General features: G+C 40.8%; 1 protein-coding gene across 1 annotated transcript in view; it reads left to right on the top strand.

Moving 5' to 3' along the window:
* Frmd7 (FERM domain containing 7) overlaps window positions 1-16446 on the top strand; it is a 95256-nt gene that overhangs the window by 45836 nt on the left and 32974 nt on the right. Inside the window, exons 5-6 of the mRNA XM_051178814.1 lie at window positions 7523-7624; window positions 13277-13395. Coding sequence (XP_051034771.1) covers window positions 7523-7624; window positions 13277-13395 — 221 coding nt within the window. The remainder of the gene's footprint in view (window positions 1-7522; window positions 7625-13276; window positions 13396-16446) is intronic.

The following is a 16446-nucleotide window of genomic DNA, read 5'->3' on the forward strand; positions in this document are numbered from 1 at the left end:
GAGCTGGAGGAGATTATGTTAAATAAAATAAGTCAAACACAGAAAGACAAGTGGGGCACATTCCTTTTCTACGTATGAGGAAGCTCTAATAAACAAACCGAGTTCACAGGGTGTGTTGTGGCATGCTTGCAATGCCAGCATTCAGAAGTCAGAGTCAGAAGGATTGCCCGAAGTTTGAAGTCAGGTAAGTGACACCATAAATTCTATACTGTGGGAACTTAGCTAAACAAAACAACTCACAGAAGGTTCAACCAAAGGTCTAGCCATAGGAGAAGTGCAGAATCATGATTAGAAACTAGAAATGGTGAGGAGTAGGGGGACAGAGGGACATTATATTAAGGGCAGAAGAGAATAGTTAGGCAGGGTCGTTGAGTTTTAGATGCTTATTGTTTTCTACTCACATGCACTGGGAAATTCTTATGTAACTCTAGGAATATATAATAAGTATGCAAATAAAATATTTGTTGATAATAAGCCATGAAGACATCTATTTCAAAAGAATTCTTTGTTATTGCCTTAGTGACTATTCTTATTGCTGTGACCAAATACTTGTCAAGGCTAACTTAAGGTTTATTTTGGTTCCAGGTTTGAAGACATAGGCCCATTATAGTGGCGGTAGACGGATGGTGATGCCACTGGTCAAATTTCATTCCCACTCTGGAAACAGAAACAGAGTCCATTTTTATTTAGTCTGAGATCCCAGACTGGGATGTGTGTTCCCTCCTCAGTTAAAATACTCTGGAAAAATACTCACACCAAGAAGCATGATGCCTAGGTCATTCCAGATCTAGCTAAGCTAAGAATGAAAAGTAACTTCACACATATACATAAACTTCTTACAATTTTTTAAACATGAAAGCAAATTTATCAGCTAATAAGACGGATATACTTGTTCATTTCAAAGCGTTAAATCTTGAATGATAATTGATATGGTGGCTATAGAGCATATTCAGTATTTTTCATACTTGACTTATATTTTGATTTTATAATCAGCAATACTAAGAATGCTGTTTTGCAAAAGCATATATTACAATTTTGCAGAAACCTGCTAAAGACCATTTTAGACACTGTTGGAAACTCTGTCCTAATCGCAAGCCAAAATTTACTTAAGTTTTTAAATGAAACTCAAGCCAGCAAGCTAAGCAGCAATTTGTAAAATTAAACACCCCAATATTCTAATATAATAATCCAAACATATGCTAATTTGACACATACTGAGTAATGATAGGTTAAAAGTACTAAAGTTTGCTTTCTGTAATTAAATCATTATGAGAAATAATAAGCAATAAGTGCAGAAAACTTTATGTGTACAGTACAATAAAAACAATATAATTGGTTCAGTAAGAAGGCTCAGTGATTAGCAGTGCTTGCTGTACAAACCTGGCCATCTGAATCCAATCCCTGGAACACTTGTAAAGATGGGAGAGAAACGAACTCTATAAAATTGTCCTCTGACCTCCACACTGATATCACAAGCATGTGGACCACTCCTCCAGTATCATAGCATGTGGTCCACACATAGATCATGCACAATAACAAATTTAAAGTTCTTTTGGAATGAACACTCCAAGGCCAACAAGACAGCTCAACGGGTAAAGGCTTGAATTTGATTTTCAGGACCCACATTGTGGAAGTGGGAAATGGATTCCCATAAGTTGTATTCCAACCTCTGCAAGTGAGCCTCGGCACACACATGTTGTCTCCCATCAACAAATTAACGTCATGAAAAAATGTAAACACTACAATTTATTGTGCAAAGTACACACATGTTCAGAACCAAGGTACCGTAGTGCAATATAACATGAGGGCTATAGTTTCTACAACTCCAACATTTATTGACATGACCCCTTGTGGTGTCATGATCCTCTCTTTGAAATTCTGTGTTCTATAGCACAGAAGGATGAATATTTTACAATGATGTATTACATATTCTATGACCAAGTAGATGAACTGAGTTTGAAGGACTATGGGAAGCAGTCCACAATGTATTCATATACAAAAATATCACACAGAGGATATTGTACATACTATGCATAGTTATTATGTTAATGAAAGTATTTTGTGCTAAAATATTAGTATTTAAAAGAATAGGGTTTGGGATGTGGCTCAGTGGTAGGACATCTGACTAATGGGTTCAATGACCTAGGCTCCATGTTCAATACCAGAGAATAACAATAAATTAAGTCAAACGTGGCCCAGTAGAAGCAAACAGTACAAAGACTGAAGCTCAAGTCACTCGTGCCCTCGGCCTGTTTCCCAAACCTTCAGATACTTCTGTAGACATGGCAAATTCCATTTGTGGGCTTCAGTTTGAAAGGACACACACACACACACACACACACACACACACACACACACACACACGACCTACCTGGAGAAGTAGAAAGATTGAAGGAGCACAGGACACTTGTATCCTCCTATAAGATTGTGTGACAGAAATGTAACTAATACAACCACCATGCCCAAACCAAACTGAATGAGTTTTATGCAGCCAGGGAAAAAAGCTGCTTGGGTGAGGTGCATGCGGTGGACAACAGAATGCGTGCTAACACTTCTTTAAACTCGGGGCATTCTGTTAAATGCATACATAAGCAGTAAGACCGAATGCTTTCAAGAACCCTGGCACCTAAACATGGAATCCTACTAGTAACAGACCTTAATCCACAGGAATAAGGGTCTAATGATGAGACGCCAAGAAGTGGCACGACTTTGGCTACAGTTCTTAACTTCAGTTTTTCAAGAAGCATGGCAGACCACTAGGTTAGAAATCGGTTGTGTGGTGCTTTGTTGTTGTTGTTGTTGACATCTCGTTTCTTTTGAAATAATAATCATAAACTCTATGCTGACAGATTAAATCTAACCGATTTGCTAAGGCGGGAATGGAATAGTCTCTCTCCTGCGCTCCTCTCCTGGCTGCCTGCCCAGCTCTCCCTCTCCACCTCTCTGCACATGCAGAGACTAACCGAGGACAGACGGGCTCATGTTTCCAAGGCTGAGCTCAACTTTGGACTTTTACTCTAAAACAGAAGTGAGTTTTCTTTAGAAGGCCTTCCTGTTTTGGATCACGGTTTATTCCCGAAAATTTGACAGTAAAAACCAAAGGGATAAAGTCTAGGTGGAAAAGAGAGAGAGAGAGAGAGAGAGAGAGAGAGAGAGAGAGAGAGAGAGAGAGAGAGAGAGAGAGAGAAAGAGGTAAATAACTCTTTACTGATCATTTAAACTTCAGCCGCAAAAGATTCTGTGTCAATGATATTTATTTTCTTGGCATTCACCTCTTCAGCGAACATTTCTTTCTTTCTTTAATTTATTTATTTGTTTATGGTTTTTTGAGACAGGGTTTCTCTGTATTGTTTTCGAGCATTTCCTGGAACTCACTCTGTAGACCAGGCTGGCCTCGAACTCACGGAGATCTGCTTGCCTCTGCCTCCCTAGTGCTGGGATTAAAGGCGTGCACCACCACTGCCCACCTCAGTGAACATTTCTTGAATTGCCTGTTGCATGCAACCACTGGAGTATGTCTTTGCACTCATCTCCATAAGTGCTCTTGACAAACATATGCATGGAATCACCTCTTTAGTGTAGCATTAGGGACCTCTGTGGCTCGGGGAGCTCAAGTGACCAGGTGACTTTGCTGGTTAAGATACAAAATAGACTTTGCAGTCACCAGAGCTACTGCTCTTGCTATCAGCCTTGCAGCTGCCTTGCCGCTGGCAGTTGTTGTGGAGACTGTGCTGTGAGCTGTCAAAATATTAACAGAGGTATGCACTCTTGTCCATCAGAGGACATTTCATTGGTCTAATTTTACCAGCCTATTTATTTAGTGACATAGAAGAAGTTGGCTCAGTATAGACAAAGGGTGGTGCATTTGGCTTCTTGCCTAATCCAGCTCAATGTACTTTTGAAGATGCCACTTTTCAAAGCCACTGTTTTACTTACTGAGGAAGCACTGGGAGATTTCCCACACAAGTTAGGAGAGAAGAAAACAAGAGGCTTGCTATTGTCATTATTGTTTAACATCTCACAGGGACATTGGCCAAACCAATTAGACAAAAGAAAAAGCAAGTGTTACAAAACTGAGAAAGGAAGAGATCAAACATTTCTACTTAAAATAATAGAATTGCATTATGCCTGAAAATATGAGTCAAATGAAGAACTACTACAAACCCCAGATAGAAAATAAATAGGCAAATTGGATTCCTTTCTTATATGTAAAGAGCTATTAATCAGAAGATCACCATCTCACAAAACAACCAAAGAGATGATAAAGTATTATGATATATAGTAAAGCCTACATGAGAAATATTTTAAAATTTTATTTGTAATTAAAATAATATTCCATCTTCCTCCTTACAACCCGAAGTATGTCCTCAAATCATGTCCTCTTTTTCTTAAAAATAATCAATGTTTATAAATAAATGTATAACAAAAACCTGTGGAGTCTGCCTACTTGTGCGTTGTGTGTGTTTTTAGGATTGACTACTTGGTACTGGATCCCAAGGGGGCACATCCTTAGAGAAGACTAATTCGTTGCTCTTCTTTATTTATAAAAATATGTATTAGACACACAGGGTTTTAGGAAAGAAGGAAATAAACTAAGACCTGAACCAGAGGCTGGCAAGATGGCTCAGTAGATAAAGACATGGTGATGTGAGTTTGATTTCCCAAACCTATAGTGTGAGGAAAGAACTGACTGATGGAATTTGTCCTCTGGGATCCACATGTGTGCCTATACAATACATCAATAAATACAACAAAAACCACACGGTTAAACAGTAGGCCTGAACAAATAGAAAAACATAGCCTGCCAGTCAGCATCACAAAAGTATCAATTATCCTTAAGCATAATTGTAATTCTAACATAATACACAGCATTTGTTGCCTGACACTGGATGAGGATATGGTGTAAAGGAAAAAAAAAAGCAAACAGGAATAAAATGGAAAAATTGTGTAAAAGAATGTAAGGAAGCATGCCATAACCTCACTATATATTAAAACATAATCTAGAGCATCAAAAACTAAACTGAGATATTTGTGAATGGATAGAAATGAATAAAAGCTTCAAATAGACCAAAGTACATATTTTTGTATTTGCCAAACACAGCTTCCCAAGTCAATAAAAGTAGAAATAAACCTTGGGATTAATAATGTCTGAAACACTGGATATCCATTTGGGAAAAGATTAAGTTGAATAAACCCCTCACACCATACATTAGGACAAAGCCCAAATAGATCAAAGATTTAAGTTAAAAGAAAACCATTTAATTACTATACTGGCTGGTTTTGTATGTCAGCTTGACATAAGCTGGAGTTGTCAGAGAGGAAGGAGTCTTAGCTGATGAAATGCCTCTGTGAGATCCAGCCATAAGGCATTTTCTCAATTAGTGAGCAATGGGGGAGGGCCCATCCCTGGGCTCCTGGTCCTGGGGTCTACATAAAAGGGGGCTGAGCAAGCCATGGGAAGCAAGCCAGAAAGCAGCACCCCTCCATGGTCTCTGCATCAGCTCCTGCCTCCAGGATCCTACCCTGTTTGACTTCCTGTCTTTGACTTCCTTCAGTGATAAACAGCAATGTTGAAGCGTAAACCAAATAGACCCCTTTCTTCCCCAACTTGTCTTTTGTTCATGGTGTTTTGTTGCAGCAATAAAAACCCTAACAAAGAAATTACCAAAATCAAACTTTGAGACGAAGAAAGTGATTTAAACTATTATACACAGTCCAGAGGCTGGGGCCAGTAAAATGTCTCTGTGTATCACAATGATTGTCACCCAACCTGATGACCCAAATGTGGTCTCCAGAGTCTGAATCTGCATGGTGGAAAGAGAGAACTGACTCCTACCACTTGCCCTCTGACTGCCACATCTTCACTACAGTTCTCTGTCTGTTTCTTATACACTCATATAGGCATGTGCGCCCACACACACACACACACACACACACTATAAAATTCAGAGACTATTTTTAAAATAATTGAGAAATTTAATGACACACAATAAAAAATGTCCCATGAAACACACAACATAAGCAAAATTAACAGAGGACAAATGAATGAAAATGTTTGCAATTGATGCCAATGACATATGACAAATGTTTGTGATTTTATTTATTTATGCACTTACTAGTTTATTTGTTTTCTCATGTATTTGTTTTGCTGTGCTAGGGATCAAACCCAGATGTTCACATATGTTAGACAGGCACTCTATAACTAGGCCACATATTCCTTAACTTAAAAAACAAATGTTCCTAGAAGTGGAGGAGAAAAGATAGTGAAGTTATTTTAAAGTTGTTCACTCCCCTAAATGGAATTGATGTGTACTAAACATTTTAATGTAAATTAATTGACATTAAGGATTATACTGAGATTTTTTTTCTTGTCACCTTCCGGACTGTGTAAAAACTACAGCACTGTCTTCCATTGCTTAGCGGACTGCAAATCATACAAGCACGACATTATTTGCTGCACCACCAGAGTGAAGTACCCCAAACCTGGAGACATAAATAACAGACATTCATTTTTCTCATAATATCAGAGGTAGAAGTCTGAGCTCAAGATGTTTACAGGACTTCTGAGATGATTTTGCAAGGCTTCTAGGTGTCCATGTCCTCTTCCCATGCCTTGAAATACTTAATGTATTATCTATTCTCGTTTCTGGCTCTGAGTCAACTCAGCTCCATAACCTTGTTTGAATTTAGTGACCTCTTACATTCCCAAATTTCTGGAATGATTGATGTTTTGGGCGAGAATTCAATCAACAGCCCTTAGGAAAAGAAACCTAGAAATGATGAGCGAAATTAACTTGGTATTACTTTTGATCAGCAATCCCACTTCTGGAGATCTGTTAGAGAGACAGACCTACAGTCACATGAATGGCAATATTTATTTCAGTACTGTTGCGGCAGAAAGAAGGATTTCAGAGCAATCGAGTACACAGTGGTTGGTCTACACAATACAAAACACCACTGTGTGAAGAAAGGAGGAAGCTCTGATGAACATCTATGGACTGTGAGGTAGGAAAGGTGAGGAGCGAACAGCTTAATAGCCTGCTGTCTGCATAGGAGAAATACATTTGGATTAGCTTGCATGGCATTTGCATAAACAATGAATGTAAAACAATTGTAAGAAAAGGAAACGGATCAATTTGATTGCTAGGGGTATGTGGCATAGGATGAAGCAGGGAGGGGAAGAATGGAAGCTTTGTGTATTTTCTTGGCTGCATGGTTTTCATTTCTAAGTTGTGGGCGTTCAAAACTACTGAGAGCACATATGGGACATATATGGATAAATGATTTCTAAGGATAAAGATATCAGTTTTCACTTGTAAATCAGGTGAATTCAAAATAATCAAGAGATTATTCTTAAAGTGTAAGGCAGAGCTAATGTGACTTCTTAGCTCAGCCATGGAACTTCTAGATTCTGAGAATGGCTATTCTCAGCTTCTCCAAGTTTCATCAAGTGTTTCAAAATCGCTCTTTTGAAGAAAAGAGGATCACAACTGTTTCCTCGCTGTTTTCTTTTTCTTTGTAGGAAGGCAGCGCATTTAAAGTCCAGTTGGATTTCACTTGGACCAAAGAGGAGGCTGCCCGGATGCTATTGATCCCCAGCACTCAGCAGTGCAAACGCCCTTGGGTGTGCTTTACTTCAAGCAAATAGAAGTGGGCCCCCGCTGAAAGTAGGGATGCCTGGCTGGGGGTGGGGGGACCCGAGTGCTCAGCATCCAGCTGGGAGTGAGATTCCTGGAGAAAGCCCCCTTCCTGTCACAGCACCCACAGCATTCTGAATCTGCTCGCAGCTCAACGGCCTCGCTGAGGATGCTCCATTTAAAAGTGCAGTTTTTGGATGATTCCCAGAAGATTTTTGTGGTTGATGTAAGTGGAAATCGCGTCACTATTATTCCTTTATTATTTATTCAATAATGGTCATTTGTGGACAGCCTATTAGCTAGGGATGTTATGTCTTCTTTAGAACCGAATGAAGGAGGACTGTGGTTTTTAGATTTGAAAAAGAAGTCTGTATTTAATGTCACGATGTGGCTCATGTTTTCCCATTAACCTTTCTTCTAGAACATGCTCTCTTTTTCTCAAGGGACATTGAAAACAGATTTGAAAAATACGCTAAATATTTGTGAAAAGGCAGCGACTTAGTTCTTCTACCCAATAAGGCATTATTGTTCATTGAAATATTTATCTGTGAGTCTGAGGTAGGTTCTGAGGGAACCCTGTGGGTTATGGGGAGCAGAGGTACAGTTCCAATGAGAACTTCAGGAAGGAATGACATGAATGAAGGGGGAAAGTGGGATAAGCGGCGATTTAGTTTGATTTAGTACTTATAGTTCAGGGTTCTTAATGTAATTCCTAGCTACAGGATGGTTGCATACAATTATACCTCAGCTCTTCGAGAAAGAACAAGCCTAGTGCTCAAACTCCAGCATCCTAAGATCCGTGCAATTTGATGTCAGGATTTACGTATGAGCATTTTGAAAAGTTCTACTTTTCTTTTTATTGGAAGCCAAAGTGCTGTTTCCTGTGATATTTACATAAGCTACTAACAAGGAACAAACAGTTCGTTTTACATGAAATTCATACAAAGACATTGTGTGCTTTTTACCCCCTTCTACACATAAACTGACAACTACTTTAAGCTCAGCCGTGATGCACGGTGTGAGGGTAGCCAATTTTTTCCAGTGAGGGTTTCATTTTTATTTGAATCGTGTTTTGTTGGTGATGGCTCTCTGGCCTCAGCTGCTATTTTGCTGTCTCTTCCTTTCAGTTTTCTGTGCAAAAGGCATTTCTAGTTCCACGGACCTGAATAATTTGTTTCGTAGCAAATGGATTCCATTAGAGTTATGGGGCAATTCCTATTCTTTCTTGGAAGTAGATTTCAGGGGTGGAAAATGTCTTTTGAGTAATTTGTCCATTTGCAAGCTGGTGGTGGACTGGTACGGTGCTCCAGAACCCAAATTACTGAGCTGTATTCAAAAGGTCTTGCTTTAGGCTAAGTTTTTAATGGCTACTTCAGGCATGTCAAAGAGAAGTCCTTGACACAAAGTGACAGAAGAGTTTTTATGAATGTGAAGTTCTAATTCAGATCCAATTATATGGCGAGTGGGGAGCGGGGCCCTGTAGCTGCACAGAACTCACCTCCCTAGGAGCCAACCCCAGCAGTTTGAAGCCAGCTTGATTTGGCTTCAAGTCAGTTTGTGTCTTTCCAGCTGCAACCCATTGTGTTCCTTGGAAAGATAATGAGAGAGATTTGATACCCACCAATTCGGCTGTCAAAGCATCAGATCCCTTTTACACTGGGAAGGCTGCACCGTGCACAGTGATCATGGTGCCTTCCTGAGTGGGAGCAGCACAGGTTGCAGTGCTATAAGCAGCTTTCTTGTGAGGCAACGGAACTTGACTTAGCACTGGCCATCTAAAATGACAGTGTTTCCTTACCAACAGGGTGCACAGTGAAGATGGTGGAGGTGGTTGGTGGTGATGATGAGAGAAGGGTCAGGGGGTACAGGACCACTGGATAGCTTGTGTACTATCACAACATAGTATATAAGTGCAGAGTGGGGGTGTTGAATGTAGACCCTCTCAATTCTTCCTTTTGCAACTGGATTCAGAAAACTCATCGGTCAGTACTTGTCTAGGCCCAAAAGAATGCTCACAAACATTATTTTGTATTGTCCCATAGAATATATAATTTAGCATATAGTGAATACCTGTGGCTTTTGTAAACCATTAGCAGGTCCTTCTTTCCTTACCCATGGAAGAAGAAGTATACAGTAAGATGGTCCCTGGAAATCAGGTCCATCATAATGGAAGGTTATTCACTAATGTCGATGCCTAAGAACAACAGAAGTGGTATAATCCTATGACCTCCAAAATGCTGGGATTATGGATGATCATCAGCTACACATTAAGTTTGAGGCCAGCTTCAGCTACATGATACCCTGGCTCCAAACAAAAAACAGAAAAGCAACTGGAATAAAGGTCTCCTATGTTAGCAATTTTTAGTTTTTTTTTTTTATATTAGCAATTTAAACAGCTCAAAGCAATGCATGGGATTATAATGAAGAGAGTGTATTCATAGCTAGGGAAAGCTATGTGATAGGGTTTCTGATAGCAAACTGAAGTGTGAAGAGGTTCTGATCTTTCCAAGGGGAGAATGTCCTTTAAAGATAAGATTCGAGAAAATAATTTATTGCATAAGCTAAAATAGTGGCCAGGTAGGCATCTGGTTCAATTATACAGCAAGTATAACAGGATAAATATAAAAGGACGTATTATCAGATAGAATAATGCCATCCAAAAAAAAAGGTCAATAAAAATTCAGAATCATTCATCCAAACTCTAGTGGCATTCATTATCTTTATCATATTCTCACTATTCAAGATCCATTTCAGGCCTGTAGCTTGAGAAGCCTGATTTGTTAACACTTCACAGGAACTGAAATCAAAGACTGGTTATAAATCTCAACGCCAAGGTCACCATTTACAGTGAGATTATATACACTAGAATCTTCTAATTAAACACTGAGAAAGAAGGCCTAATGAGGTCAGAAAGTCAGGTCTCAGGAACTCGATATGCAGCTCTGATGTTTAACAGCTTGGTAAGTCATCTGTAGCCACCAAAGCCCTGTTATTGACACTCGTTCATTACTCGTTCATTAATGTAACTATTTAGTTAAAATTATTATTGAGGATCTTGGAAGTCCAGGTCCTGTTCTGTGCACAAATGACCCTATCACAGGGGTAGGTAAAGTTCCTTGAAGCAAGGGCACTAACTTGGCCTGGGTGACGCCTTTTCCCATTGTTGAATTGTCCATGTGATTAGTGCTTTGTCCTATTCTTTCTTTAGCTTGTTAATCCCTTTGGTTAGATTATTAGGAAAAACATCTGGCTCCAGAGACATCCTGTTTGTTTGATGGGGTTTTTTTTTTTGCTCTAAGGCAATGTGTGTTGATTGTACAGATGAAGAGTCTGAAAATATTAGTCAGCTGTTTCCACTGATTTTACAAGAGTGTTAAGGGAGTGTGGGCAAGGCAGAGAACTTCAGCACCATCAGAATGTGCCTGCAAAAGCATGAACCAAGAAGGCACACACAGTGAGAACTTCATCTTGTTTGTCAACTTCCCATATATATTTCATAAAATTGATCATTGTCAACTTCTGGCATCAACCTTAGGTCTTCTGTTAACATCCTTAGAAGATCAAGGGTAGCTTTTAGAATGATGAGAGTAACACATGGTTTAACGAGTGATTACAAAAGGGCCAGAAAAAAAAAAAGAAGAAATAAAGGGTATGACTAACACTATACTTTCCTGGGCTGTGACAATAGAGCTTTGGTTTGGACATTGATTCCGAATCCCAATACACTGCCATATACACACCAGTAGGAGAGATGAGTGTCTGTACAGTGCAACTTCCTTATACCTGGAGCTGTTTGTTCCATTTAGGTTTGCACGGAGAGCTTTATAGAGCAGCTGTCCGGTCACCACAATTGGTCTGATGTCCACACACTCCCTTCCTCTGCTGCATTCTTGTCTTCATTAAAGTTATTGTTTTTGGATTTTCTAAACCACATTTCGCTTGATAGTTTCTAGATGCTAACATCCAAACAAGAGGTTGAAATACCTCTGCTCTTACAGGTAATCTTGCAGGCCACCCAGTGATTACACAGTAAGACGACATAGTGAATCAGCTCATCTGATACCCTCAGGAGTCCACAACAAAGGCCACTAGGTCTCATTTGCTAACAGAGACAAAGGGTAGGGAATGTCTAGACTGAGCATTATCTAAGGCAAATGGAAAAGCAAAGAACTGCCTAGTGACTTTCTTTTTTAATCAGCAGTGGAATTTACTTTACAAATACTTGTCTAGGGGTATCTTTTCCAATTTGTAGTGATGAGGGGACTTTCGTAATTTGGTCAACAGTGAATTGGACAGTTTCTTTCCCCACATTACAAAGCTATGTTTTTCCAACTCCAGTGACAGGGATTGCTCTGGTATAATTAAATGCACCTGGATTTTAGGCTACAAAACCTGTAATCTTAGGCCAGTCACGTATCCTCTTTGATCTTGAGTTGTTGTGAGGAGTAACGTAAACGTGATAATGTTTATCTGAAGTCTGATAAACCGGGATAAACTGGAATCCGCACTTACAAGCTGTGGAGCCTTGAGGAGCTTATCTGAATCTCAGCTGACTCACAACTGCCAAAACCTAGACTTAAAAACACCAGGAAACTTCCCCTCAAAGAATAAGCTAAGGTGGTTGTTGAGTAGGAGTACACTGAGAGTAAAAAGTGGGAGCTAGAATGAAGGGGCAATGGTGAAAATATGAAGATACGTATGTAGAGGAGAACCGAACATGGTCTTTTCGCAGAAGGAAAGGGATAGTGTGATAGATGGAGTTGAAAGGAAGGTAGGGATTGACTGAAAAATCAAGGTTCAATAATGATTACATTGTCCAGGCAATATAGTCTACCTGTGATGAGTCTGATCTGTCTTCTGAAGGTGATGGAGAATTGGGGAGTCTATCAAGCTCAGAAAGTGAGGACACCAGCACCTGTTGGTTTATTGAATTATCTATGTAGTTGCTCAACTGATATTTAATAAAAGCTGTGTGCTAAGAACTTGAGATAGCAGGTAGAATCTGGGTGACAGTATCAAGTTTAATAGCTCCAATTTTAAATGGGCAAAGCACTTTCTAACAAATATAAGCCCAAACATCAGTATTCTAGCCCTGATAAGGATTGAAGAAGTTAACAACATCTAATCTCGAAATAAACCAGACTGGTCAATTGATTATGTCAAGCTGAAATCAATAGAGGACATGTAACTTTGGGAAAGGCCATTTGACCTGTGATCTTTCAGGAGGGATGGCCTTCACCTACCAAAGCTGGAAAATGGCCTTGGTCACAAGAGACTGGTCCTTAAGGCTTCAGTGACCTTGAGTAAACAAACTCTGAGTAAACAAACCCTTATCTTCCAGTAGTGATTACATCCACTGCCATGTATATCTACATGGATGGCCCTAGAATTTACTACCCTAGTCCAGATACCAATAGCTTCTTTGTTCTTTGTCTAAATAGTAGAAGTGTTCTGTGCTTTGATCATTTCTTCAGAATTCTCTGTTGTGAAGACTTCCATGTACATGTAAAATTAACAACTAACATATGTATTTAGCCAGCTAGTGTGTTGATGGGGTTTCTGTAACCAGCCAAAGGGCCCACACAAGAACTGCAAGAGGTAGAGGGTTCCCCACACCTATTTTCCACTCCCCTATAAAGTGTGAATGCAGATTACAGACAAGAAAGAGGCTGGTTCCAAGAGATGCTAAAGAAGCAGAACTTTTAGAACCATTTTATGACTTCTGTTTGGACATGGAAGGAAAGTGGGAAGGGATCCGGTGAGAAGGAATGCAAATAATCTTCATGTTTCTAGCTGACTAAAAACAGAGTGAGCAGAGTACACTAAGGGTGACAACAATACTTTTTCCATTTTGATTTATTGATGGAATTATGGGATGAAATGTATCTGGAGTTGGTTCCACCTTAATTCTAGTCTCAGCTCTTACAGTTTTGAGAGGAACTTCAGGAAAGTCACATCTCCCGTGTTCTTAGCAGTCAGATGGCCATAGTCATAGCACCCAGCTTGGGAGGCCAATGGGAAAATAAATGGGATAGCAGATGTAAGGTTCCTGGCACAGGGCAGGAACTAAAGCGTGTTTACCTCCCATTCATTGTTCATAGAACTGCCATTTCTACCCTTTACAAAGCAACACAACAGTCTTCTGTCCCCAAGTTGGAATTTGTTTTGGGAATCCTTGAACTTGTCAACCACTTCCATTGAGCAAAGCTGTTCCCCTAGCTCCTCACTTCCCCTGGGGCTTTCAGGGAGTGCTTAATTTGTCCTGCTCTTCCCATGGGATTTAGGTCATTAATACTACAAGGGTCAATAATAATTATCTGGTATTACTTGACATAATGCAGGGTTTCCTTTGAGGAAGTAGATGGCAACAGCCAAACCCGTTGCACTTGCCCACATTGTAAATGGTCATAACTGCTAATGATGCTAACCCAGTCAATAATAGCAACAATATTGCTGAATAATTGCCATAGATAGGTCGACCAACTGTCTTATCTAGACATGTTCTACATGCTCCATGTTGCATAATTCTTACATGAATCAAATACAGTGTCATTATCTAGTATAGTTCTATGACTTCTCTGTCACTCAAGTTTTGTCTCATCTATAAAAGGGAATATTATTAGTCCCTACTCCACAGAGTTCTTACAAATTGTAATAGAGCAGAGCCAGTAAGTCTACACTGAGGCCCGTGGATGTGACTCTGAGTGTCATTTATTATTAAACTTTTACTTATTACTTTTGTTTGTGTTGTGTGTTTGTGTGGATGCACACATATGCCGTGATGCACACGTGCTGTCAGATGATAACTTGAAAGAATCAGTTCTCTCTTTCCACCATATGGGTCCTGGAGATTGAAATCGGGTCATCAGGCTTGGTGGCAAGTGATTTTACTCACTGAGCCATTTCACTGGTCCATCCAAAATTAAATGTTGAACAGACATCTGGAGACTTATGTTCCAGCAACAATAGCCCAAGCTGTTGAGGTCAGGAATATTACGCTCCTGTCCATTTATACAGGCATGTAAATAGATGCACAGAGAGCTTAAGTTTCCCAAGATTCTACTGCTGCTTAATAGGTGAACCAGGACTCCGGTCATAGACTCTTGAGCTTCAGACTCTTGGCTGCTCTGTGCATTTAGGCAGACTTTCTCTGGAATTATGTTGTGAGCAGTGAAGTTACCCAAGTTTTCAGAAATTTGTAATCTGCCCCTAAGACCCATGTAGACTTCCCCATATTGGGTCCTCAAAACTCAAAGTTTTGCTGATAGAAAAACAGACAGACTGGAGCAGCTCACTACCTCTCCCAACTTGTGAAAAGAAGGCCAAAGGAAGGAACTTGGAAGGTCAGGTCACAGAAAATCGGCCTGGAATGGTAAAGCCCCAGCCTAGCCAATATTAGCAGTGTCCTTGCCAGGGGTTTATTTGTCATTACAGGGGGCCAGTGCTACCCGGTGAACACTTTTGTTTGAACTGAGTTTTCTCTCGCCTGCCCTCCCAGCCTAAGGTTTATGGATTCGGAAAATAAATTGAACTGAAAAAGAAAGAAAACGCTTGTGTTCTGTCTGCCAGGCAGCCAGCAGGCCAAGTGTGGTTTGGGTTCTGCTCATCCCACCATCACCCACCCCCCTCAACTGGAGGGAGGCTGCCAGGCTGCTTTCCCGCCAGAATTCTGAGGAGAGGCCTGGCCTGCTGTCCCCTCCCCTCTCCTCACTCCCCCTCCCCCTCCCCAGCCTCCTCACTCTCCACAGCTGGAAGGAGGAGGGAACCAGTCCCAAGAAGATCTGAAGGCAGCTTTATGGGGAGAGGACAGGGGAACTGGCTTTGGAGTCAGGTGGTGGTGGTGGGATGTTTCTTCAAGTCTGCACTCGTGAGAGCCTCAATAAAGCGTTTGAGCTAGCGAGGCCTTGTCACCCTCTCACCTCTCATCAGAGCACAGGGCCCCTGCCTGCTGTTCCTGCCAGCCTGGTGCTGAGGAGCCCTAGCTGAGGCTCCCCTCTCTTCACCAGGCACTCTGGTACAAACAAGCAAGAGTCCTATGAATTCTGTATGCATTTCTCTCTTCTCCAGGAATAGCAGTCCTGTGTGTTTCAACATTGTCTGACCTGTCAGACACACAAATATGTCACAGTCTTAAGAACGTTGTGCGCTTTTTAAGACAATGAAGTTGACAAACGACAACAGAGAAAGAAAAGTTTCAAAGTGACTGAGGGGAGTCCAATGTCTTGGGGGTCAAAGGGGTATGGCCCTGGGGTCAGAACTAACTAGGGGTAACAGGAGTAGCCCAGCTATGTCCTATAAGGGCCTGCTGAAGCCTGCCAGCCAAGTGTCAGAGAGCAGTGCTAGCCTTTGTGATAGTTGGTGTCACTCAACAGTTTTGGTCCTGACTGACAGAGCTGGAAAACATTTGGTTAGAGCATTTCTATCACTGAGAGACCCAGCCTTCAGAGTTCATCTGTACCCCAGGAGGTAGGGTCCATAGGCCATTAGGACAAAGCACTCCTGATAGATCTGCTGAAGGCTGCAAGGTTAGGAACTCTGGGAAGGTGGCAGGCATTTGGGGAGAATTTCTGCAGGCTGTGAAACTGGCCAATGCATAGCTTGTCTGCTTAAAACAGTGCTAGGTAAAGCTCATGCTGTCACCCCTGCCCCCAACGCCACCAGAGTCTTTTTGCAGGCCACTTTTCTTTATTCCCTCTTTTTCTCTCTCCCCAACTTCCTCCCTGTCTTCTGGGTCCAAGGTGTGGGGCCAGAAAATGGGTTTTGTCTAGAGTGGGCTGACCCCAGGCCCTTGGAGCATTTAGGCATGGCG

Source organism: Phodopus roborovskii, unplaced genomic scaffold (assembly GCF_943737965.1).
Source record: "Phodopus roborovskii unplaced genomic scaffold, PHOROB, whole genome shotgun sequence".
NCBI classification, from domain to species: Eukaryota; Metazoa; Chordata; class Mammalia; order Rodentia; family Cricetidae; genus Phodopus; species Phodopus roborovskii.